The 26,862-nt window shown below is 52.1% G+C and overlaps 1 protein-coding gene across 1 annotated transcript in view; it reads left to right on the plus strand.

The window, feature by feature from the left end:
* DNMT3A (DNA methyltransferase 3 alpha) overlaps window positions 1-26,862 on the plus strand; it is a 98,432-nt gene that overhangs the window by 8,820 nt on the left and 62,750 nt on the right. Inside the window, exon 2 of the mRNA XM_072770837.1 lies at window positions 17,433-17,667. Coding sequence (XP_072626938.1) covers window positions 17,605-17,667 — 63 coding nt within the window. The 5' untranslated portion in view covers window positions 17,433-17,604. The remainder of the gene's footprint in view (window positions 1-17,432; window positions 17,668-26,862) is intronic.

Consider the following 26,862-nt stretch of genomic DNA (forward strand, 5'->3'; position numbering starts at 1 on the left):
GATGAAAGAGACTGAGCCGGTGCTCTGACGTGGAGTATTATTAGAATGCAGGTGGGTGGAGAGAGCTCAGGGGCTCAGAGAAGGGACATCTCATTCAGAGGAGAGAAAAAAATCAGGAGGGGCTTATTTATTTATTTAAAAATTTTATTTATTTATTTAAGAGAGAGCGAGAGAGCACAAGCAGGGGGGAGGGGCAAAGGGAGAGGGAGAAGTAGGCTCCTCACTGAGCAGGGAGCTGGTGCGGCTGGATCCCAGGACCCCAGGATCAAGACCTGAACTGAAGACAGACACTTAACCGACTGAGCCACACAAGCACCCCAGGAAGGGTTTTAACAAAAAAAAATTTTTTTTTTAAAGATTTTATTTATTTATTAATGAGAGACACAGAGAGGCAGGGACACAGGCAGAGGGAGAAGCAGGCTCCCTGCAAGGAGCCTGACGTGGGACTCGATTCCAGGACCCTAAGATCATAGCCTGAGCCAAAGGCAGACGCTCAACCACTGAGCCACCCAGGTGCCCCTAAACAATTTTTTTAAATTGAAATTTAGTTGACTTATAATGTTACATTAGCCTCAGGTGCACAACATAGTGGTTCAACAATGTCATAATGATGGGCTCATCATGATACTGTTCTAAAGAGGTGATGGCTGAGCTGAGTGTCAAGGGCAAGGAGCAGTTAGCCAGGGGCTCAAGGGCCTTTCCTGACCTGATGGGATGAGGAACTGTGGGCTGTGGGGCCGGAGGGCAGGGCTGGCACTGGACCCAGAAGGGCTGGGATGTTACCTGCTGATAGATGCTGGGCTTGGAATATCCATATTTGTGTCTGTGGGAGAGCACCCAGTGCGTCAGGACAGAGAGATCGGACAAAAGGAAAGGGGCAGGGGCAGCCCGGGTGGCTCAGCGGTTTAGCGCTGCCTTCCGCCCAGGGCATGATCCTAGAAACCTGGGATGGAGTCCCCCGTCAGGCTCCCTGCATGGAGCCTGCTTCTCCCTCTGCTTGTGTCTCTGCCTCTCTCACTCTGTGTCTCTCATGAATAAATAAATAAAATCTTAAAAAAAAGGGGGGGGGGTAAGGAGCTGAGGCAGGAGGGGAACAGAGTGTGAGCATGGAGGTGGGGTGCTTAGGGAGGCATTTTGGGAGCGGAGCTGGCAGGAATGGCTGGGTGATGTCACCTGGCCAGCTGCATGGGTGAAGGTGGCAGCCACTGAGAGGCACAGGTGGGGGTAGTCTGGGAGTGCCTTCATGTGGGGGAAAGTACTGGAGTTGGGGCGCCCAGGGCCTGGCCAGGCCCAGCCGGACGGATTAGAAAGGCGGGCACATTTTCTTCCATAACTGGTAGCAAACCCTGTAGATTTTTGAGGAGGGAAGTAACTAGGGGAATCCTGGTGGTTGGAAGCCTGAGCAGGGGCTTGTACTTCTAAGGAGGCCTCTCAGAGGATGAGCCTCAGGCCGCCTGGGTGGCTCAGTTGGATAAGCATCTGCCTCCAGCTCAGGTCCTGATCCCTGTGTCAGGCTCCCTGCTCAGCAGGGAGTCTGCTTCCCCCTCTCCCTCTGCCACTCCCCCTGCTCATGCTGTCTCTCTCTCAAATAAGTAAATAAAATCTTAAAAAAAAAAAAAAGATGAGCCTCAAGGCCTGGACTCTGTCCTTGGACTCCCCGGCTGCAGGACCTGGGGTGAGTCCTGTCCGCCTTTGAGAATGGCATGTGAATTGCAAAGTTAACATCCACCCCCCCTCCAGAGGCAGGGCTGCCTAGATAGGTAGGCATATGCAGTTTTGGGAAGCAAACAAAAGAGACGAACAAGAACTTTCTCTAAGATCGAAGTGGAGTCCTCTATATGTCACAGGAAGGGCCATTAGCAAAGAACTTCTTGAAAAGTGACGTGAGCCGCATTAGCGCCACTGAGACAAGAGGCAGTGTGGCATCGTGCCGGGGCCACCAGACCCAGTGCTGGACAGACAGGGGCCCCTCGGCCCTGCCACCTCTCAACTGCATCCTTGGGCAGATCAGTCCACCCATCTTAGCCTCAGGTTTGCCATCTGCAAAGTGGAGATAACCTCACAGGCTTGTGTTTGCTTGTTTGGAGCACTGCTTCATGCATTAAACCTGGGCATTTGATGTCACTCGTCACACTCTTTATGTCACCCGTCTTTTAAAAGAACCCTTATGTGGCTGGCCTCATAGGTACTCGGGAATGAACACTTGGCTGCACATGCTCTCTGTCTGGTGCTGGGGAGGCACACATGTGTGCCCCCTTCTTTCCCTCTCTCACTGGCTGAGCTGCTTCTTGGTCTTTGCCTCTGGGAGCCCTGTCCCCCTCTCCCCCCCGCCCCCATTCCCTCAGTCAATTTTGAGGAGTTGCCTGTCCTGGGAACAATCATGTTCCATTGACTCTCAAGCCTGGTCACCCCAGTGTATTTGAAGAGCATCTAGTGGGCTACCTGGGAACTGGGGGAGTTGGTTCCTTTTCTCTTTAGTAAAGAGTGGATAGAACTGCCCAGGGCTGTGTGGAGAGCAGAGGGCAGGGAGGGAGAGGCTCTGCACAGGGCCTGGGTGGAGCACAGCCGGGACCTTGCCCGGAGCTGGCTCAGTGTGCTAGGCAAAGGGGTGCAGGGCTCTGGTGGGGTCTGGGAGACGAGCCCGGGGTGACCTTGTCTGAACAGTGAGACTGGCTTCCTTGTGAGCGGGCACACATGGTGACCATTGGCTGTATCCTGGGCCCTGTGACACGCAGCCATGCCCGTGGGGAGACCTTTGAAGCATCTCTGCCTTCTGGAGGAGGCTCTGGTGGGAAGATGGCTTTTTCTCCTCCCAGGCTCTCTTGGCCGTGATGTTGGCAGGAAGGCCTGGGCCAGAGTCAGGCCGTCTCTGGCTGGGCAAGGGGTTGGGCTGGGACCACTATCAATTTGAGAGCGGAAACCAGTGTTTCACTGGGTTTGTACAGACCTGTGCGCGTACCCTGTCGGGGGGGCAGCCCTCTGGAAGCTGAGCATATATGGACTGAGGGTGTGGTGGTGTAATCAAATGAAACGTACAGCATAATTAATCTGGCATGCCCTTAATGGTATGCATAATTGTGCTGCATGGTAATTAGGTGTAAATGGTAAGCAGTTCACATAAATGTTTTTGTAATTGGTATTAATTTTGCAGAGGCAAACTAAGTTTATGCGGTTTTTCTCTTCTTGCTCTGTTAGTTTTCTAGCACAGGCGATTCCTAGCTCTTGGAGGAATTCTATTGCAAATGTTTGTTTATCGGGCAATGTTTTGTGTTTTCTCTCGGAACAATGTTATGAATGGTTATGAGGTTCCCAAGCTGGTTTCCAAATGCCTCTTTGGCCCATGCCGTAGGTGAAATGTGTGACGCATGTGCAGGGAGAGCCTGGTGCATGAGAGGAATGGGTGTGTGTGTGTGTGTGTGTGTGTGTGTGTACCTACGTGCCTGTCTGTATATGTGTGTCTGTATCTGACTGTGTGTGTGTGGGGGGATGTCTATGTGTGTGTATGTGTGTACATGCCTGTGTCTGTGTCCACATGCATGCGTATCTGTGTGTGCACATGCATCTGTGTGTATCTCTGTGTGCATGTGTGTGTATGTGTTCGTGATGACAGATTCAGGGCTGTGATGAAGAGGTTACCCAGTCTTGTGGCTAGGGGGATTAGGGGCAGGCTTGGGCTTTGCCTCAGAGAGGACTCTAGGTCAGGCCACAGGGAGCAAGAGCCACTTGTGGGTGTGGTCTTAAGCCAGAGTCTAGGTTTCCTGAGGACACTTCACTGGCCTTTTGCCCTGATTAATCGCATAATACTTTTTTAAAGACTTAACATTGACTTAGTGCCCACCGTGTGCCAGGCACTGTGCTAAACGGTTGTCTCGGGTTCTCTCATATCTTAAAATGGGCTTATAAAGTAGGAGCTCCTAGTCACTCTGTTGTACAGGTTGGGAAACCAGAGCTCATGTCTCTTGAGTGGCAGAGCCAGGGTTTGAGGAGGAGTCCAGCTGAGCCTCCCTAGGGCTGCAGTGGGGCGTGATGGCACCAGAGCTCCTGGGCAGGGGTTAGTGATTCTGAGATGTGCTGCGCAGAATCTGAGACCCTTTTTCCTCCCCTCCACTCCCTCCACAAGAGGTTTGGTTTTGGGTGGGGCGGAGGGTGAGGAGAAAGCAAACCAGGGACTGGTAGGTAGTTCATTTAGCAGTGGGTGGAGAGGAGCTGTGCCTCAACAGCAGCTCCCAGGCCCTGAGGACCCTTTAGGGGAGACATCGTAGCCTTGGCCTGGGAGGGGGTCAGGTGGGAGGTCGCTCCTTGACACTTGATCTAGGAAGAGTGGAAGAAGTGTGTGCATAGATACCTAGGACTCAGCTTCCAAGGGCCTGGCAGGGTGCGGGAGGCCAGCCCCCCTGGCTTCCCGTGGTTCATTGACACCCTGACCTGGGACCCTCACAATTCCCTTCTCCCTGGACATCTGGGGGCTGGTCGGGCCTGCAAACCCCACAGCAGGGGTACATCCTGGCCTGGGAAATGTGGCACAGGAACCCAGAGCTCCAGAAGAGGGCTTTTCCATTGGCACAGTGCCTTGGGGAACTCTGCTAAGCGACCCCTAGAATGGGGCTTGTGGGGGGTCACTCTGGGCACCGCAACACTGTGCTAGGGATGTTGCAGCTGCCTGGGAGTGACTTCACACAGTCCTCTCTGCCTCAAGGGTCACCCAGAACAGGCAGGAGAGGGAGGGGCAGGAGGGGAAGACAGCTGTTGGCTGTTTGGGGGGCCAGCAAGGTGCCAGACATGAACTCTGACCTCATCTGTTTGGGGAAAGCAGACACATGCATATACACATGAAAAGCAAAATGACCACACAACAGAAACTGATTAAAGACCCCTGGATGGGTGGTCGAGGAGAAGCAATGGGAGTGGGGTGGTGCTGAGGGATGGGGAGGGAGGGCCCTTCCTCCCCCCAGTCAGAGGAGAGAACGGTGTGAGTGTAGTCACAAGTGTGGGGATGGAGGATGTAAGCTGGAGGACAGTGACCGGCCCTGGAATGATGGGGTCAGCTGGGAAGGTGGGGTGGGGAGCATGCTGCAGTGAGCCATCGGTGTAGGACCAGGCCAGAGTTTAGATTTTACTCTGCGTGAAAATCATTGGCATCATGACGTTTTTAAATTTTTTTTATCTTATCTTTTTAATTTTTTTAAAGATTTTATTACTTCGTGAAAGACACACACACACACACACAGAGGCAGAGACATAGGCAGAGGGAGAAGCAGGCTCCCCACAAGGAGCCTGATGTGGAACTCGATCCCGTATCCCAGGATCACGCACGCCCTGAGCTGCCCGGAGCCGAAGGCAGACGCTCAACTGCTGAGCCATCCAGGCGTCCCATGAGTTTTTTTTTTAATAACAGCTTTATTGAAATATAATTCACATACCATCCAATTCAGCCATTTAAAGTGTGCAATTCGATGGGTTTTAGTACATTCACGGAGTTGTGCAACCATCACCACAATCAATTTTAGAACATTTTCATCAGGCGTCATAGGTTTTGATTGAGGAAGCCATGTGTGGAAAATCTTTGCTGAGCGGCTGGGGTGGGAGGTAGAGGGCCGGAGAGGCAGGGAGCCCCGTGGCAGAACCAAGGTCGCGCCCTGTGGTGCAGAGGGCAGAGGAGCTGGGGCATGGAGGCCTGAGGATCGGTGCCTGGTGCCCGGCGGAATGTGGGGACTTCAGGGGAAGGGGATTTCATTTCTCTTCGGGGTTTGGGGCTTCGGCAGCTGAGCGGAGGGTGGTGCCACTTCCACATAGGGAGAGAAGCCAGAGGAAACAGGAGACCTCTGGTTCTAGAAAAGTGGGATTTTAGGTGACTGCAAATCAGCCAGTGGGGGATGTTCAGAAAGTGGAGGTCTGCTCTACATGAAGCCTGAGTATCTCAGCAGAGGGGATTTCGGAGGGCAGCTGGGGGTACAGTGGGATCCAGGATGGTGCCCACATGCACTAGTGGAGAGGAGGGCCCCAGGGGTGGGAGGATCAAGGGCACAGAGCCAGGTGGAGGCATGGACAGGAGAGAGAGCCAGAGAATCCACTGGTTTGTAAACTTCCAGAAGGAGAGGTGTCTCGTGCTCAGCAGTGGCACTCAGTAAATGATTGACGTGCTTCAAGTGGGGTGGTGGTTAGCTGGCAGGGATGCTGGATTGAACTCACGGACGGTGAGGATGGAAAAGGCCCTTTGAGGCTGTGGGTGACCGTATCAGTCAGAGTCCATTCAGAAGACAGAAACCACATAGTGATTTAAACAGGAAAAGTTTACTATCAAGACTTATTAACTACAACAGGGGATTGGAGTAATGAGAGTTTGGCTAGAAAGCAAAACAAACTGCAGAGGATCTAGAAGTAGCATGTTTGAGACCAGCTACTTCCCTGGGGTCGCCATGGAACACCCACTGAAGATACCCCCCAGGGCTGGGACCCTGATCTTGTTGGAGAGGGCATGGCTGTGGCGCCCGGGATGACGGACATGTTGGCCGAACTTGCTGGAAACCTGCCCCTGGAGCTCACTGGAAGTCATCCTTTGGGTCCCAAGGAAAGTTGGGCATGAGGAGTTATATTGCTGGAGGCACAGCGCCACTAAGCCCCCCAAGGGAGTGTTGGGTGAAGCTGCTGGCTGCTGTTGCTGATCACCCCACTGCAGAGGCCAGGCCCTGGAGGAGCACCCTCCTGGCAGGAGCCCGGTGCTGGATGGGGCAGGACTGGGCAGAGGGGAGCCACAGAGACAAGGATGCCACAGGATGTGGCTGCTGGAGAAGTTGGGTATGGTGTTGGAACCCTCCAGGAGAGCACCCCGGGTCAAGGAAAGAGGACTCCCTTTTCTTCAGTGACCCTCCATCACCCTCTGCTGGCAGAGTCTAACGCCCGACTGCCCGCTGGCAAAGAAGAAATATTTCAAGGGCCTAGCTCCATTTTCACTGAGCAGGAAATGAAGGATGAATAAATCGATAACTGGCACAGTCTGCTCCTTTGGCTGCACAGCTCCATTTGCACCTTTCACACACGTTTGGGGCCCCCTACAACTACAAAATAAGCTATATTTCTATCTAGCGAGACACAGCTATTTTTCTCACTGAGGTTCTCACTCTTTTCCCCAAATGAAGAGTTCCACCAATCATTGGATCAGCCCACTGTCTCCATCAATAACTTCTCAAATTCAATCACAGTCCCACTGACTATTCTGTTACCTACAGACTAAATTATAGGGGCACCTGGCTGGCTTAGCCAGTGGAGCATGTGACTCTTGATTTTCTCTTTTTTTAAGATTTATTGATTTTATTTGAGATAGAGAGCACAAGCAGGAAGGGCAGAGGGAGAAGGAGAGAGAATCCCCAGCAGCCTCTGCACTGAGCCCAGAGCCAAACGTGGGGCCCGATCCCACAACTCTGAGATGACAACCTGAGCTGAAACCAAGAGTCAGATGCCCAACTGACTGCCACCCCAGTGCCCCTGAGTGTGTGACTTGATCTCAGGGTCCTGAGTCTGAGCCCTTAAAAACAAAAAAAAAAGACTCAATTATAAAGTTAACTTCCAACAACTTGTGTATGAAATCATGGTGAAATAATGGGACGAAAGGAGGAAAAAAGAGAAAAAAGTCACCATGTACAAATAAACACACACATGTATATCAAGAAAATAGAAAATATGCAAAACTACTACGGTTCTCATATCTATTTGTTTGCAAGGCAACATTTAATGTCTGGTTCCTTTCTCCCATTACTCACCCTACATTTCCTCTGCGCTCAGCTGGACTCCCAGAAGGCCAGGCTTCTTTTACCTGGTGGAGTGAGCTAAACCTAGATTCTGGAAGGATCTGAATACCAGATTGCCCTGTCTTCTTTGTTGTATTGTTACTGAAGTTTTCCCTTAATCCTAAATTTTTGGCATGGAAGAGGTAACTGAGAAAATCCTCTGGGTTCCAAACATGGTCGTCTTTGCCTCTGTTGTAAACCAGCAACCCAATGTCTCTTTGGTAATCAGGATCGATCCCCCAAGCCAGGGGGGTAACTCCTTTTTTTTGTCTGTTGATTTAGTGGCATAGAGATCCTGAAAAGCCAAGCTGTTGACTTACCTTCCAGTGGAAACATGGTGGTGGGGATTATGACGTTCAGCACTCCTAGTGGGTTTCAGACATATGGTGCAGACCAGATACAGGGGTCAATGGGGGAGTAAGTGAAGAGGCTCTGGAGCTGGCAGGTGTGGACCATGAGCCACCTCCAGGGGAGGACTGATCCTTGCTCACGGCTGCCCCAGACAGCAGGCCCTACCAGGATTCACGTGGCTGATTCTCACATGGAGCCTCAGCCTGGCCACCCTGGGTCCCTGACTCCAAGGGTGTGGGATGCCCATCTGGCTGCTATAGCACACACGGCTCCTGACTTGTCATGCTCAGAATTGCATGCTCCTTTCTGGAAGTCTGTACTGGCTCTTTTTAATGCCCAAGGACAACTTCAGCTCCTTACCAGCATCTATTTTGGGTATAAATCCTTTTTTTTGTCTCCTTGCTTTTGGGGCTGTGTCATGGTAACCATTAGTAAGAGCAGAGGAGTCTTATGCGACTCATCTCTGCTAGTATGGCTGCCATCGTGGCAGCAGGTTTGGTGTGATCATAAACGCTCACACTCGTGGTGCCCTGGCCTCAAGGGTGGTGTAAGAACCACAAGTCATCTTGTTGTGACTCCAGAGCCAGACAGATGGGCTTTGAAGTGGCAACAGGATGGCAGGACTATTGGCCTGTTGCCAGTGGCTTTTGGTATTCTATGTGCAGCTGGTGGTTTGGATGGGAGAGACGTTTCTGGAAGCCAGAGTAATGGTATGATGATGTGCATCTCACTCATGTTGAGAGAGAATGAGCAGTCCAAAGGAGAGATACTCACCCCCGCACTCCCACATCCAGCCCAGTCTTGTGATCGAGAGAGGCTGTAATGGGGGGAAAAGACTTGGCAGATAGACATCTCTATCTAGGAGACCCTGATCACTCCCATCAGCCTTCTGCTGGCCCCCAGCTTCCCAACCCTGGAGCTTATCACCACCCTGGGTGGCATGGGGCCAAGATTACTCTCCTGCCTTCTGTCATCCACAGGAGTCATTTGTACCTCCTCCCAAGCTCAAGTGGGAAATACAGCTAGAAGGCTGTTTTCTGTGGGCTGGTGTCATACCAGGGGCACGTAAAGCTGATCTGGGGTGTATGCTTAGCATGCTCATCCATGACTGAGAGCTGCCATGTGTGTGAGGACTTTGGAGTTAGATGGACCTGGATTCATAATCCTGCGCTGGAGCCTTCTACCTATGTTACCATGGAGAGGCAATAAACCTCTCTCGGCCTCAGGTTCTCCTTCCATAAGATGGGAATAACAAGAGAACCTACTTCATAAACTTCACAGGATTGTTGTGAGGATGAAACGGAACAGTGCCTGTCTCTTAGCAAGTGCCTGGCACACGGTAGGTCCTCATACTATGATTAGAAGGTTACATTGCTTACCACCTCCCCTACCCCTGCCCCCTACTGTACAGATAGGCCTAACCAGGAAAGGGAGGCTAACTGGAAACTTTGCTTTTGGACCAATCTGTGCCCAAAGTTAACATGTCTGCAACAGTCACATGTTAATGGTAAGAGGACATGATGGAGGGGAAAACTTTGGACTTCAAGGTAGGACAGATCTGGATTTGAATCTGGTTCCACCGTTTAATAATCACCTTGGGCAGCTTTGTAAGCCTCTCTATACTTGACTTTTCTCATCTGGAAAATGGAGGAAAAATAGTTCCCACTTCAAAGGGTCCAGAGTGAGGCGTAAGGATGAACGCGATGTTGAAATTGTAAAGCTCTATACACAGGGGCTGGCACATCGTGGGAGCTTCCTAAGTACCAGCTCCTGTTTGAGCGATGTAGGCTCAAAGGCACTCGGGGGATTTCAGGAAAGGAGAGAAAACTGTGGGCTGGATTAGTCAGGGACTAACAGTTGTTAAAATGTATTGCGTATTTTCTTATTTTCTTCGTGCCAGGCACTCTTGTAAGCATGCTCAATGCATCTCATTTAGAGTCTCACAACAGCCCGGTGAAGTGACTCCCTATTATTTCCCCCATTTTACAACTGAGTAAACTGAGGCTGTGGGCCATGGTTCTGCCCCCCGGTTGGTTCACACAGCTGATAGAGTAACCAGGTCAGGATTTGAACCTATGCAGGAAGAAGCCCTTGAGGAGGCTGAGATTAGCATATGAGTCAGGACTGTTAGCCTCGGGGCACAGACTCACTCACACCCCACTACGGAAAGCCTCCCATTACGGGGAGGTTCAGAGATGCCCTGCCTCCAGGTACAGCTAGATTCGGGGACCCAGACAATGACCACAGTTTGCCATCCCTCTAGCTTCAGCCCTTTGTTCTCGGGCAAGCCCTCCCCCGCAGGCAGCCGCTCCTGACTCACATCCTACCCCCTAGCATCTTTCCATTGCACCACCACGGTCCCGGGAGGCGTCTGATTGGCCCTGCCTCGTCACGTGCTCACTCTGCGCCTGGGGAGACTGAGGAGAGGTGCGGGGTCCCAGCGAACACCCCAAGCCCACTGGCGGGGTGGCTGGGGGAGGCCGCTAGGTAGCTGGAAACAAGCAAAGTCCACGAGGAGACAAGCTGACTTCAGATGGAGGCAGGAAGGAGGGCCTGCTACAGAGAGAGTCAGAGGTTTTTCAGCAGCACAGGTGGAGGACTCGAGGTGGAGTGGAAGGGATTCTTAGGGCATTGACATTAGGTTTGTTTTTGGTGGAGCAAGGATTTAGGCTTGGGACGATCCTGGTTTTGCTTCTGGAAGAGAATACTTCTGTGCAGGCCCTTGTTGAGATGACACAGTGGGGTGACAGTGTCAGTGCTTGGTCGGGCAGTCTTGGAGGGGAGATTTGGGATGATCAGCAAGGGGAGGTGCTGATGAGCTGGGCATAGTGAGGAAGGTGGGGATGGTGCTGGGACAGCGTGGTGTGAGCTGGGGGTGGGAGGTGACGTGGCAAGGATGGCTGAACTGTGGGTCTCTGACTGAGGTGGGCTCTTGAGTGAGCCAGCGTGGTGGTTAGGGATGTAGGCAGCAGTGGCATGCACAGATGCAGTTTGGGAGGAATGTAAGGGAGGCGTAGCACGCTGTGCCTGGCCTGGGCCTGGTGGAAGTGATGTGCTGGGAGATATTAAACGTTTGGTGAGGGGTGGGGGGTGGCGGGGAGGGAGGTACCACTTTTATAGCTGGTGATGGAACTCTGTGTGGGTGTGAGGAGCTAGCTGGTCATGGTTATGCTGTGGGATGTGATGGTTTCATAGAGCAACAGAGGTAGAAGGGCTGAGCTGCACTCAGAGAGGAGGATGGAAGCCAAACCCAACCAGTGGTTGCAGTTGGGAGGTAAGCCCTTGTTCCCATCCCCTTTCTGTCTTCTTAAAATTTCTTTTCTATTTCCTCTCAGTAGTACATGCATATCATTTAAGAAGGCAGTACCAACATCTCTTCACTAGAGAGACGCTCCCACCCTCTTCCTCTTCTCAGAGGCAACCACTTTTAGCTGTTTCTTCTAGCAATTTTACATCTCACGTTTCTGAGGAATGTGCATATTTTTGACTCTTCCATTTTAGACATTTCCCATTGATTTCCTATTTAGTAAAGAAGAATGTTCTCTTACATGGCCACCCTTTCCACTCCTAAATAGTTCTTGTGGTAGGCATACTACTAACAGTACCCTACCAGTGCTCTTTCCAAAACGTTTTATACACATATGTGTATATACATGTGTTGTAAGCAGTTTAATGCCCCTCCCCCCCAAAATGGACACATCCTCATCCCCTGAACCTATAAATGTGTTATTTTATATGGCAAAAGGGACTTTGCAGTTAAGGATCTTGATGTGAGGAGATTATCCTGCATTATCTGAGTGGGCCCAGTGTCATCACAAGGGGCATTAGAAATGAAAGACAGAAGCAGGAGATTGCAGAGGAGCTGTGATGGAAGCGGGGCCAAGTAATGTGATTGCTGGCTGTGAGGACGGAAGGGGCCATGAGCCATGGCATGGGAGCAACTTTTAGGAGCTGAAAAAGCCAAGGGAATGGATTCTCCCTAGAGCGTCCAGAAAGGAACGAAGCCCTGCCGATACCCTGGTGTCTAGCCTGGTGACATGAACCATTTTGAATTTCTGACTTCCAGAACTGCAACATAGCAAAATTGTGTTGTTTTAAGCCTTCAATTCTGTGGTAATTTATAACAGCAGCAGCAGGAAGTTTATGTATATATACACACATGTACCTCCACATGCATTGTGTATGTGTGTATATAGACACACACATATTTGTTAAATCAACTAATACAACTGTGTTCACAGCCAGACCTTATAGTATCTTGCAATAGTTTCCTTTCTTTTTCCCCCTGGAAGTTAATAATGACCTTGTCTCATCTGCCTTATTTTCTTTGTACCTTCTGCTAATTGCTGTCTCACCTTCGCAGCCATCAATGGGGCTCTCTGCAAGGGCAGTTACATCAGCTACGACATGTTCCAGTTCCCGGTGTCTGCTGTCTGGGTGGGTGACACGTTGTAGCGGCCATCCTGGGACTTCCTTTTGTGGTCCTCCTTGGCATTCCCTTTGCCTTCCTTCTGGTTGGAATTCCTGTTTTCTGGATCTTGTGTCTTCCCTCATTTGGTTTACTCCCCTTCTTGGAGCCCATCATCTAGGACAGATAGCGGTCAGTATCTGAATCCATTCAGTTCCTGAGTTCGGATGGCGGAATGCACGCAGTGAGGGACACCTGTAGTTTTGTCAGATTAAAAAAGACTGTTCGATGGTCACAGGCATGGTGACGACAGCACTTAACAGGCCCAGGTCTTGAGTTACACTGCTTAGATCTGACAGTGGCCCTCGATGGCTTCATTTGACCTCTTTTCACCTTAATCCTGGAGAATCCCTTCCTTTGTCTTGTGTGTCTTAGAGGACATCTGCTCGTGTGTGGTTCTTGAGAAAGGAGTGTCTGAAAATATCTTTTTCTATTGCACCTAAATGATGATTAGTCTGCGGAAAGAATTCTAATGGGAGAATTATTTTAAGAATTCCAAAGGTATTGGTCCTTTGTCTTTTTGCTTTCCGCATTAATGTTGAGCAATCTGAAGCCATTCTGATTTGTGAGCCTCTGTAGGTCACTTTTATCGTCCTTTGTGTGATCTTTCTCTTCGTACCAGTATTCTGAAATTTCACAGTGATGCACCTTGTCGTAGGTCTGCTTTCCTCCATTGTGCGGACATGCAGTGGGCCCTTTCCACCGGTCCACTCTTGCCTTTCAGTTCTGGGAGATTCTCTTGCATTATTTCATTGATAATGTTCTCCCCTGTTTTTTTTTTTTTTTTTTTTCTTTTCTTTTCCATAACGTCTGCTTTTCAGATGTGGAAACTTCTGGACCAGGTCTCTCTTCCATCCTCTCTACTTTTCATTTTTCTTGTTAATGTATCTTGAGCATTGAGTTTTGCCTCTCTCATAGCATGATTTGTATTTCTACAAATCTTTTTTGTTCTCTGGATGTACTTTTTAAACAACACCATGTTACTGTTTCATGAATGTGTAATCTTCTCTGTGCTTGAAGTGTGTCTTTTCCAAGTTGTATTTTGGTTCAGTTTGGTTTATTTGTTCTTGTGTCTATTTTCCAAGTCAGAGACTTCCCTCAGATGTCTACTGGTTCATGGTTGTCCTGTACAAGATTAAGAAGAGGGGACTGGGGAGCTGGTTGGAAGTTCTGTGCATGTTGGTGGGGATTGTTTCCTGGCAGATCCACACTGGTTGACCTAAGCAAGCCATTTGGACACCATTTGGGTTCTGGGGGCAGCATCCATATCCATAGGCCTTTCCTCTCAGACTGGTAAGATTCCCTAGAGAAGGTAAGGGTCTGGCTGCCAGGGTTCTGGGAGCCCATTGGGAGAAGAACTGGGAGCATTCAACATCAGGATTTAAAATACCTTTATCTCCTTAATTTTGTTATATTACCTTTGCTCTCAACTGCACTGGTCAGCTCTGTGCAAAGACACTGTTTTGTGTTCCCCAGAGAGGAAACCTTCAGATTCCTGGGGGAGGAAGTCTAGGGTTTTTACTTCTTTCACTCAGTCTGCTTTATTTTCAGACGTGGGTCCTCTCTACCCCTGGTCTGGGGGGTACCTGTTGCTGTTGCCTTAAGTGTCTTTTAAGGATTCTTGTTATAAATTAAGTTTGACTTGATTTGAAATCAGTTTTGTCTGAAATTTGGCCATCACAAGTCTGCTTTCCAGACCCCAAAATTTCGTTGGTGGTGTCTCCTCTTTGTTCAGCCCACTCATGTGACTATATGTTTTTAAAAAAGCTTTCAGCGAAGTTGGATTTAGAAGGTGGTGAAACTGTCTGTGTATATTCAGAATCCCAGCCCTTCTTCCACAACACTTTTGTAATTGAAATAGTAATAATGGTGACTATGATAGTTGTGATACTAAACTTTTTTATGATGGGATTCCTTAAACGTTTGTTAAAGTTATTGTTATAAAGATTATTAATGGCCACTGTCTCCATAAATAATGGCCACAGTGGCCAGTAGGAGTATAAGGGAGGAAATAAAAGCTGCCTGTCATGGTGGTAGGGTTCTTGGCATGGATTTTTCTTTGGTGGTGGTTTTTGTGGTACAGCCCTTGGCATGGGTGAGGAGGATGCTTCAGTGCCAGGAGCAGCAGAGCCATGCTTGGCAAACGACCAGCATGGTGGACACATGTTGCTGTGTTGGGAACATGGGCCTCGGGGCAGGTCACTCCTGCTTGAGAGAAAAGGAGGCTTCTAAGGGCAGGTGGGAAGCGCTGTGTCTAGTCCTGGACTGTGGCCACCATCGTGGATCCCCTGGAGTTGTGCAGTGCGTGGCCTGCCTGGCCATATGCTGGATGGTTTTGGAGGATGCTGGGTGATTCTGAGGAACACTTTCTGACAGAGCTGTTCTCTTGAGTCACACAAAGGAACCTACAGACGGATCCAGGTCAGCTGAGTTTGCTGTAAGGGTAGCAGCTCAGATATCAGAGGGATATGTGGAGAAAGGGGAGGAGGAAAGAGCATTTCCCTTCCTTTCCGGGGTGTCTGCCCTCAGGGTCAATGCCTTGTGATGTTCTGCTTTTCCCTCCTACTTCCTTCCTCTTCTCACTGGCAATCAGAGGTTCCCTGAAAGTGGTTTTGTTTGTTTTTTTTTCCCCCCTCACAGAAGCTCGCTGGATATTTCTAGGCCTCAGTGTTGAGACAAACATCTGGTAGAAGGTTATCTGCCTCTTGTTTGCTTTGTGCCTGGGTCTTCATGGACTCCATGCTGGGGCTCTGGGGCTCCTGAAGGCGGCCCAGCCTTGTCTGCTTCCCCCCACTTTGCCCTAGGCGCCTCCCACAGCTTGGCGGGGCAGGGCTAGAAGTCGCCTTGTGGATCCTGTAGTCCAACTCGCTCATTTCATGGATGAGGAAGCTGAGGGCGGAAAGCCCGAGTCAGGACTAGAACTCACGTCTACTGACTCGAGGTCCAATGTTTTTTTCCAACCGGACTATGCCCCTCTTAGCTCCCACATCCTTTTGAAGGTTTTAATGGTGTGTTGGGGGGGGGTCATTGGACGTGTTTGTGCTAACAAGCCGTGTGTGGGTTGGAAGGGGAACCGCTGGCTGATAATGGAGGGAAGCCCCGTGGAGTTCTGGGTTGGACCTGTTCTCTAATGGACTCTCGAGAGTTGTTTCTGTGGGGTGGTGTGTAAGTGGAAGGACGAAGCTTCCCAGAAACTGCCCTCAGAACTTTAGTGAGAGAGATCTGGATTCAAGCCTCTGCTTTGACTCTGGAATGTGGACCAATCCTAATCTTTCTCCACTGTAAAGGAGGGATAGTCATAGTACTAGTAGCTGCCCGAAGGAAGGAGGGCCGGCCTGTCACGTGCTTAGCACCGCGTCTGACACATAAAGCGACACCCTCTGCTGCTGTCTACGCACTCGTGTGTTGGGGCAGCAAACACGCATGGAACCCAGGAGGATGCTGAGCTTAGAAGTCCGCGTTGCACCTGGAGCTTCCCCACGGCTCACCTGTGGGGCTTGGCGCACCTTTAGCCCAGGCAAAGTTTTAACTGCCAGGAGTCCCGGCCCCAGGGAGGCTGCTCCTAGCCCCAGCTTCCGCCTCCTCCACCCCAGGGCCAGAGCCCACCTCCCGGCGAGGCGCCAGTCCCTGGGGACGGGGCTGCGCCCGTGGGAGACCCAAGCCTGTGCTTTCTCCAGTGCCTGGTTTTCCAGGGAGCCTTGGCTGGAGGGGGATGGGAAAAGAAGCCCAAGAGGGAGGGGAAGCCGGGGAAGCAGAACGGGAACTGGAAGGGGAAGGGTGTGGGTGGGCCCAGATCCAGCTGCCTCCCACTTTCCTTCTCCTGCCAATCCCCTCCCTGCGGGCGGGTGCACTGGAGGCAGGGGCTTGGCCCGTGTTTCCTCCTGGGGGGTGGGGAGCCCGAGAACTCAGTGTCTCTGAGCCGAGGGGGTTGAATCTGCAACACCCCCACCCCTTGCTGAGGCCTGCGGCAGGGGCTTTGTTATTTTACTGGCTTGAGGCCCACACCTGAAGCAGGGAGGATGAAAAGCCCCTAAAATTAAGCCGTGTGGGTGCGGAGGGGCCTCCCCAAGCCCCCCCCCCCCCCCCCCCCGCCATTTCCCGAGACAAATGGGGCCGATTGGTGGGGTGGCGGGGAGAGCGGCCTCTGGTCGGCCCTCAGTGTGGCCTTGGCCGTGGCCTCTCCCCACCAGGACGTCCTCCGAACGGCACTGCAAACCTAGGCCTTCAGCCTGGCCGCAGCCGAGTTCAACCTCAGCTTTCTCTGGGCCCAGGCGCTGGTCCTAAAGTGAGGTGACATTCATTTCACTACATCCTGTGACTGCAGCTCACTTCCTCCACGTGGTGGGAGCGGTGTGGGGGTGGGGGCGTGAGGGGAGGACAGATTAGAAGGAAAATGTAGCAGGGCTGGGGACCTCTGGGATTTCCCAGGGGGTGGCTGGGTGGGAGGGAGGGTGCGGGAAGCTTTCAAAGGAGAGAACAGAAGTGAATGAAGAGAAGGGAGGAGGCAGGAGGCAGTTGGAAGTCCCAGAAGTGGCGCCCACTGTGCCACAGCAACGCGGAGGCCTGGGGAGACTGTTGCCGCCTCAGAGGCAGGAGGCAGCCCTCAGGGAAGCCAGGCAGTACCCTGCCGGCTGAGTCGGCCTCGGTTGCCCCCACTCTGGGGTGCTAGGCTGGCCTGAGCTGCTGGTGAGCCTGGGAAGAGGAGCAAGGTCAAGGAACAGGCCTCACAGGGCGCCGAGGCCCTGGGGCTGAGGCAGGCGGTGGAGTCAGGTGGGGCCTGGGTTGGGGGTGCCCTGCCCTGCTGACCCCTCTTGTCTTCCCCCCTGCAGGTGGAGCCACTGGAAGCCCACACCCCACGCAGCCGCAGTCAGAGTCTCACCGGGATCTATGTCTAAGTTCTAACTCTTGCTTACAAAGACCACGATAATTCCTTCCCCAAAGCCCAGCAGCCCCCCAGCCCCGCGCAGCCCCAGCCTGCCTCCCACCGCCCAGCTGCCCGCGATGCCCTCCAGCGGCCCCGGGGACACCAGCAGCTCCGCTCCGGAGCGGGAGGAGGACCGCAAGGTGAGCGGCTGGCTCTGCCCAGGACCCTTTGGCCCCAGCTGGGGAGCAGGGAGGAGGGGGACGGCCCGTCCTCAAGTAATGACACCTCTGGTTGCTGAGCGCTGGACCGCGCAGCTCAGGCTTCCCGTCGGGGTCGGTGGGGAGGGCTTAAGGCCCTGTTCGGGCCAAGGCCGGTAGAGGTTCAGTCCTGGCGGTACGGCGGGAATTTGAAGCACGGAGTTAGGCTCCAGGACCCAGACTCTTACCTCCCCGGTGTTTGAGCAGAGGTTCAAGCCCAGGGTCTGCACAGTGTTGGGGGGTGGCCCAGATTCCTTTCTGGATTGGCCTCTACTGGCTCCGTGTCCTCAGGTGGGTCGCTTTACCTGTCTTAGCTGCCTCTGCTTCCCCGGGGTATTCAGTAGCTTCTGGGAGGCCAAAGACGAGTTCAAGGTGGCTCCATATCTATGAGGCCGCATGAGGGCTCTCCCTCTCAGAGCGCCAGGCACACGGTGACACCAGTCATCCTGGAGATGGTGATTTCCTGTCCCTTACCCCCACCCCCGGGCTCTAAGTGTCACTTCTGATCATGGAGCCAATGACATCCTTGTTTTCAGAATCCCCTGAGGGGTGGCTGAGGGGTGACCTCATCACCCTCCGCTGAACTCCAGGATGGGCCTAAATCAGAGGAGATCCCAGCAGACCCATAGGGATCCCTGCTCAGTCCCAATAGGCTGCCTTGGGACCTCACCAAGCTGTGTTCATCTATGGGCAAAGCCACCCCAAACCCCCAGCACTTGGACTCTATTTTCTCTCTCTGTGAGTGAAATGGTAACCACCCCCCACCCCACCTCCACCACCTTTCTTGGGAAGCTGTGCCAGCCACGGGCCTTTCTGGGGTGTCTTGTTTGTTGTGCCCTAGCCCCCATGGTCCCCTCTTCCTGAGCAGGAGTATGGGAGGGTAATGCTTGGTCGGGAGTATAGTTTGTCCTTCTGGAACCAGAATGGACTCCTGGCACCGGGTATGGGCACTCTGAGGAGTGTGAGTTCTGCTTGCCCACTCTCAGGGACAGCTCTGAGACCTGCTCCCTGTTCATTCTGCCCTATGCGTGCCCAGCTCCTTCCTGGGCTCCCTCGTCCTTAGAGCCTGTTTCTGTTTTCTGAGTGGTTTCCATCCATGTGGTACTTGGGAACAACCCTTGAAATAAGTGGGGCAAGGACAGATGGCCCTAGTTTACAGATGAGGAAGCTGAGCCCAGCTACTCAGTGGGGGGTCCAGATGAGAGTCCGATGGATCAGAACCTTCCCCACTGCCCCACTTGTGTCAGTCGTTGTGTGGACACACAAAGGTGTGCGCACTAAGCCCAGTCACCTGCCTTCCCAGCCTAGAATCATGCAGAATGCCCTAGTAGGGGACGCCTGGGTAGCTCAGCAGTTCAGCGCCTGCCTTTGGCCCAGGGTGTGATCCTGGAATCCCAGGATCGAGTCCCATGTCGGTCTCCCTGCATGGAGCCTGCTTCTCCCTCTGCCTGTGTCTCTGCCTCTCTCTCTGTGTCTCTCATGAATAAATACATAAAGTCTTAAAAAAAAAAAAAAAAAAGAATGCCCTAGTGGGGGATATATACCCAGCAAGTAGGGGAGAAAGTACTTGCTATGGCCTGTGGAGCCAGGCTTCTTGGGGCTACAGGTCTCCTTCTTTCTGACCCCACAGAAAAGGAACAGATAGTCCAGGTTATCCCACAGGCCTTCTGAGCTACTCCTGTCTCAGGCAGCAGTAGACCCACATTCTGCTGCCACAGAGTCAGGGCCACCTGCGGCTGACCCCCTGTGCTCTCCAATGGAAGCTATGGATAATTCCCTTCCTTCCCAACAGATCTGTTTTTGCTCTCCTGTTGGATTAGGTGACCCTGACTTCCCTGCCTGGTCTGAGGCCCTGACCGGTGCCGACAGAGCTCTGTGTCCATATACTTGTGGCTGGTGTCAGCTGCCCCCCACAGGTGGGGAAGGTGGGAATAGCCAGGCCAGGCTCCTCCTGTTACTGGACCGTGCTGCCCTAGATAGCAGAGGCCCTGGCTCCCTCGCATGGAGAGCAGCGGAGCAGGCTTTCTGATATGACAGTTGAAGCTAGAGAAAGAGCACTGGACAGAGTCAGAAGCCCCAGGTCCCAGGCCTGAGCGTGCCACTTCCTGGAGATGTGACTTCAGGCCATCTGGGGCTTGCGTTTGCTCAGCTGTAAAGTGGGGATAGTAACTCTAGCTGTGCCTGTTTTACAGGGTGGTTGTGGAAGTCAGATGAGGTCATGGGCATGGAAATGCCCTGCAAACAGCAAAGTCTGGTCCAATTAGGAGGGATTACGATTGCTATTATTATCTACCCATAGTAACTGTTCTGGCTCATGTGGCAACAAACACGCACCCAGCCCCAGGTCCCGGTGCTGGTAGGTGCTGGTAGACCGGGCTGATGGACGGGGGGCTGGGGCTTGGCGGGCGCTCCTCCTCGGCCGCCCACACCACAGCGCGCATGCTGGCTCACCTGGCACACCTCCCCGGCACCTCCGGGCTGGCTCCCACAGCAATAGGGAGCCGCCCAGGGAGGGCGGGTAGAGACGCTGACAGCCGCCCACGGCAGCCTGAGAAAGCCAGGCCTGGGGCAGAGGTGCTGTGTCACTGCAGAACGGGAAGATGGGCTTGGGCTGCAGCCCAGGGAGCCTGGCGGAGCTGCCGGGGGCACCTGGCACTAAGGAACTGGTCGGGGAGCCAGAGGGAAGAGGTGTGGCCACCCACTGGCCCTGCTGCGCGAGGCCCCACGTGCCCTTCCAGCCTCCTTCCCGGCCACGCCTCCACGCACCTTCCACTCTGGTACTTCCTGGAGCCGCCAGGCCTTTGTTTATGCTCTTTCCTCTGCCCAGTGTGCCCTTTCCCTAATTTTCACTGCTTTTCTCGGATCAAAGCCCTTGCTTCCTTCCGTCTGCCTTGAATTACAGTTTGTAGTGGACCCGGGGTTCTCAAAATGTAACCCCTGAAGCAGCAGCACCAGTGGCACCAGGAAAGGTTAGAAAATACAAACCAGAACTTCTGGTGGAGGGGGAGGGGACAGCAATCCGAATTCTAACCAGCCCTCTGGGGCCTTCTGGTATGGATAACACCCAGCCCCACTGCGGCACCTGGAGGGCAGGGCCTGACTAGCACAGAGTAGGTGCTCAGGAAGTACATTGTGGCTAGGGTAGGAAGGAAAATGAGAGTGGTGAGATCCCTTCCACAGGAGAACAGCCCGGGGCCTGGATCAAGCGGGCTGGGTACAGAGCCATGGGTGGTAGCCAAGGAGTTCACTTACAGCTGGGAGTGCATAGAGAGGTGTGCCCAGCAGCCGGTCTCCCTGCCGGCCTCCCCCTTACCCTGCCATCTGTATGTTGGATGGGGAAGGAGCTACTGGGGAGGCTGAGGCAGTGCAACTTCTAGGGGCTGAGCCCTGGGGCTCTCGCCAGGCTGGGTCAGCTGGGTAAATGTGGCCAGATTGGAGGAGGGGGAGCTGGCCTTATGGGGGGATAGGGTAGGGGGTGGTGAACAGCAGGGAGGCTCAACAGGGAAGCCAAGAGCCAGGGTGGGGTGTCAGGCCCTACGTGGAGGGGAGGGTAGGGACAGAGGGAACAGGAGAGGGGACCAAGAACATTCCAACCTTGGGCTAGAAGGGCCCCCTCAGATCCCCAAATACGAATCAGCGCCTGGCCAAGAGTCCAAGCCCCAGGCTGGGCCCCCAATCGTGTTGCTCCCCTCTTTCTCTTTCCTCTGGCCTCAGAAACACAACAGCCAAGGTGCACTGAGTGCTGACTATCTGCCAGGCACTACTTTAAGCTCTGTGCTCACGTGATCTTATTTAATTCTTACGGTTGCTCCATAAGGTAGGCTATATTATTTTCACCACTCTTATTGATGACTAAATGGATGCTTAGAGACATGAGGTCACTTGCCAAAGGTCACACAGCTAGTGGGTAGCTAGGTGGTGGCGTGGAAGTCCGGCAGGCTCCGCTGTTGGCTGGTGCTCATCAGGCTGCCTCCTGGTGGAGGCCGTTACACTCCACAGTCCCACCCATCTTGCTTCTGCTGCAGGTTCCAGTACGTTTATCTGGACTGGAAGTCGGGATGGTCAGAGCATGCTTTTACTTGGGGTAGCAGCGCTCTTACCCTGGAGTGGAGGCTGGGGGCACTTCATCTCCAGTAAGAATCTGCAGACAAGGCTAGTGTGCACGACTGTGGGTGGCTGTGTGCAAGCGCATACACATACACTCCAGATACACACTGTTCAACAAAGACAGAGCTGTGGCCACACTGCTTCTTACTGTTCCTCTCCCTCCTGCACGCATTGTTTCTCTCTTCTTCTCTTCCTCTCTTTCTTTCTAGGGACCTTTCCAGGTACCCAGCACATAGTAGGGCTTCACAAGTCTGTTGGATGAACTGAATGAATATTCCCTAGTAAAAGAATGGGATGGGAACATAGCAGTCTTGCCTACTATCCAGAGGAGGGAGGCCCCTCCTGGACAGCTGGCTAGTAGGAGCAACAGCAGGGGATGCATATTTGTGCTAGGGAAGCACAGCAAGCATACCTGTGTGTGTGTGTGGGTGTGTATGCATGTGTGGCCAGTGCGGTGGCCGGGGCTTTTCCCTCACCTAAGTCCAACCCAGAGGCCTGGCAAGTGCCGACTTCCCTTGGGCACTGACCACTTCTTGCAGTCTGATACCCAAGCTACAGGGCACCTGGGGTGGGCTTTTCCCAGCTCCACTACTCCACTGTTCTTGCTGTTGCACAGGCCTATTGCACACTCCAGGCAGGCTCTGCCTTTATTACACTCAGATGTCCACACACCATCACTTAGGGCCGGCTCTTTGCTTTATAATAATCACTACAGGGGTTGTTTAAATAGCATTCCTCTTAGCACATTCAGTTACAGAAAAGGCAGCTTTACCCTTCCCTTTTCAGGAACACAGCTAATAATAAGGATGCATCCATTTATTTTTAAAGATTATTTTATTTATTTATTTGACAGAGAGCACAAGCAGGGGGAGTGACAGGTAGAGGGAGAGAGAGAAGCAGGCTTCCTGTGGAGCTCAATCCCAGGACCCTGAGATCATGACCCAAGCCAAACACAGATGCTTAACAACTGAACCACCCAGGCGCCCTGGATGCATCCATTTTTAACTCAGTGGAGTCGATTAGATGCTTGGTCCTGTAGAGCAGGTGTGTGATGCAAACAGTGCCCACCCCTGAGCTGACTGGAACCTGTGTTTTACTTCAGGTTCTGTAAAATTTTCCAAGTTAGATATATGACAGGCATACCTCAGAGATATTGTAGATTCAGTTTCAGGTTACCACTGGAAAGTGAATATTGCAATAAAGCAAGTCAAATGCATTTTTTGACTTCCCGATGCATAAAAGTTATGTTAGTACTCTACTGGAGTCTATCAAGTGTACAACATGTCTGAAAAACTTACATACCTTAATTTTAAAATATTGCTAAAAAGTGCTAATTGATCTTTCAGCAAGTTGTAAATCACTGATCACCATAACACATAATGTTAAGGAAAAAATTTGGAATATTGCAAGAATTACCAGAATGTGGCACAGAGGCATGAAGTGAGCAAAATACCCAGCAATAGACTTGCTGGATACAGGGTGCCACAAACCTTCAATTCATAAAACATGCACTATCTGTGTGGTGTGGTAAAAGGAGGTATGCGTATGCACATCAAGTTTGGGTAACTTGCAGTTGTGAGTAGGTGTCACTTGGGTTCTGGAGAAGGACTTGTGTTCGAAATGTGGACTCTGCTGCATGGCTATGTGGTCTCTAAGCAGGGAAATGAGAGGTTTACATGAGCTGGTTTATATGGTGTGTGTATGTGTGTGTGTGGTAGTGGTGATTTTTTTTTTTTTTGGAAGATTTTATTTATTTATCCATGAGAGACAGAGAGAGGCAGAGACATAGGCAGAGGGAGAAAAAGGCTCCCTGTGGGGAGCCTGATACAGGACTCGTTCCCAGGACCCCGGGATCATGGCCTGAGCCAAAGGCAGAAGCTCAACCACTGAGCCATCCAGGCGCCCCCATGGTGTGCGTTTAACACCGGGGCCTGGCATATACTAAGTTAGTCTTGTGACTTATTTTGGAAAACTAGCCAGCTTGCTATCTACCTACCTAGCAATCTATGTATTTACCCGCCCAGAGTGGAGATGGGCAGATGGCAGTGGGTGTCCCAGGATGAGGGGGAAAAGGGGATGATGCCCTTCCTTTCTGGCACCTGGGCCTGGCCATGCCCTGTGGAGAGCCACAGGGCAATTAGGGATATTACTTGTAATCGTCCCACACACCGTTTGCACAGTATGGAAGGGCATACTGTGCAAAGGAGTTTCCTTGGCTTGGCAATTAGCTCACTTCATCCTCCTGATTGCCCTGGAGGCATCTCCTCTCATTATCCCCATTTTAGAGGTGAGGAATTGAGGTCTAGGGAGGTTAAGAAAGTTCACAAAGGTCACATGGCTATGAAGCAGTTTTGTCTGGATTCTTTCCTTCTATAAATCAATAAAAATCATGCCCTATGTAGTGTTGTAGTGCCTCCAGAAAGGGGTTCCCCGGTGGGGTGGGGATGAAATGATGGGCTGTGTAGGGCCAGGGAGGGCGGCCTTGGGTCCACGAGGGGGACACTCTACTTAGGTACTTCTTTGATTATGTGTTGTCTCTCTCTAAACTGAGTGTTCTATTTGCTTATCTCTGTATCCAGTACCCGGTAGGTGATGTATAAATGTTTTTGAGCACACCCATTGGCCTGGTCTCATGTTGGCCTTGAGGTCATCATGGCTGGGCTGCAGTGTGTTGGGTGTGTGCTTAGTGGAGTCTCCATTCTGGAAGGCGGTGAGGACCCAGCATGGCGCACAGGTTGTTTGGGAGGGCTGCAGCCCTGGCAGGAGGGCCTGAGAAAACCCACAAGTACCACCATTTTCAACCGTTTGGTACTTATGGAGCACCTGCTGTTGTGCAGGTTCCTGGGAGCTGTGGGGGCTTGGAGGGGCAAACAGAACATGGCCACTGCCCTCCAGGAGCATGGCCCTTTGGGAGGGATGGAGGCTTTCATCGATATGTATAGTATGAAGCGGACTAAGCATTTAATGAATACTTGTTGAATGTTGTTGAATAATTGAGACAGAGGGCTGATAGCCACTCACACCGCCACCTTGCCCTCCCTGCACATTCTCCAACAGAACGTCGGGCTGCCCACCTGTGTGTAGGCCCAGCCCGGGTGTGGGGCACTTGTGAGCGCATATGCGCAGTGTGGTGTGCAGAGTCCCGTGGCTGTCAATCTGCAGACCTGGGCCTCAGGCAGTCCAGAATGGGGCCTGACAGGGAGGCCAATTGGTTTCACTGAATTCCACGATCACAGACAGAGCCCCTGGAGGCCAGCCAGCCAGCTGGCCAAGGCTGTACGTGCTTCTTGTCCCAAAGGGTCTGGGCAAGCGACTGGCTGGATCCGGCAAGTTCATCCCCTCAACTCAAACACCAACTTGAGACATCTGCTCAACGGATGCTGGGTCAGTAGCATCCGGTGTATGTTCTGAAGGGAGCACGTACATCTGGCTGGCTGTTTCCGGGTGGGACATAGATCTCTTAAGGGGAGGGGTCCTATGTCCAGGCATGAACTCCTGAGACAGCTGTGTGGATGTGTACATGCGAGCGCCAGTGTGTGCCTTTACCTTAGCTTGCCTGCATGTTCATTGGTTTCCTGGTGACGCACACGGTGACACACACATCAGTAGCACATAGTGTAGTAGGGTGTAGTGCGGTGTTGCAGCAGATAGACCCATGAGCTGGGAATCAAAAGATTTAAATGTGGGTTCTAAAGCCTTTTTTCCTGGCTCTCTGATCTCTGCAAGTTAGATAACCCCTCTGAGCTTCAGATTTCCCGCCTGTGTCATGGAAAAAAATAATACGGCTCTGCTTTCTGTAAAGCAGAAGAATAAAATGAAACAATGTATGTGAAAATGCTTTGTTAATTACCATGTACTGTACAACTGTGGAGAGATTATTATCGTCACAGCCCAGCTCATCAGAATGAGAAGTTGTATGTGGCTTAAAATAATCCATCCAGCGAGCTGTGTTAAAATCTAGGTCAAATCATAGCCTCAGAAGTTTAGAGAGGCTGATGGTAACTACCTAATCTAACAGGCCACCAAATGTGAAGGTGCTTTGAAAGCTGTAAAGAGTTACATAAATGTAAAGTGACATGATTGTGTTTAAGCCTAGAAAGTACATTTTAGTCATCTTGTTTCTTGATTTGAAATCATAAAGATCAGAGTGGTACTGGAGCCTCATACACAGTTATATTTATGCTGGTTTGTGGATTTGCATGCCCACCTCTCTGTGTGTATGTGTGTGTGTGTAGGGGGGACTCTTACTGAGCACCTACTATGTGACAGTCACTCATCAAGTGTTTCTGAGTGCCTGCCTCATGCTAGGTGCATCGGTCTAGGCCCTGGGGATGCTGAGGTAAGACACAGTCCCTTCCTCCAAGGAGCTCGTGGCCTGTCTAGGACAAGAGCTGACAATTGCAGTGTTGGGTAGTGGGTACTATGGGAGAGAAAGGACCTATGGACTCAGTCAGAGGATCAGAGGAGGAAGCCCTGGGGAAGGAAATCTGGGAAATGAGGTGGAGAAGTAAGGGGTTTGCTGGTCAACCTGAGGGGGAGGTGGTTGGGGCAGAAGGAATGCCAAGGCACTGGAGAGGGAAGAAGTCCACTTTTGCACCTGGTGCAGTCCGTTGGCGATGGGTGGGAGGAAGGCCGTGGGGAAAGGAGACCAGGGCGGCCTGCCAGATCCTGGGGGCCTTCCTTCACACTGGCTAAGGAGCTTGGCTTGATCCTGCAGGCCCCTGGAAGCCCCCTCAGCAAGGGCTTAAACTCTGCAGAGTGACATAATCAGCTTTGCATTTTGGAAAGATCAGAGAGCCCCATGTTCCTGAGTATCTCACTGCAGCAGGACCAGCCAGATGCTGGGGTTTGTCTGTAGCAGTGAGTGATGGCTGCAAATGCAGAATGCTGGGATTTGCCTGGGAATGGGGAGGGAGGGCCGGGGAAGGGGGAGGGATGCACTTTTGTGAATCCTTCTGGTCAGGATGTGTAGAGCAGAAGTTAGCGTGTACTTGAGGGGCTATCCTGTGTCAGCTTTTGATATATTACCTT

This window comes from Canis lupus, chromosome 12, assembly GCF_048164855.1.
Source record: "Canis lupus baileyi chromosome 12, mCanLup2.hap1, whole genome shotgun sequence".
In the NCBI taxonomy this organism is placed as follows: domain Eukaryota; kingdom Metazoa; phylum Chordata; class Mammalia; order Carnivora; family Canidae; genus Canis; species Canis lupus.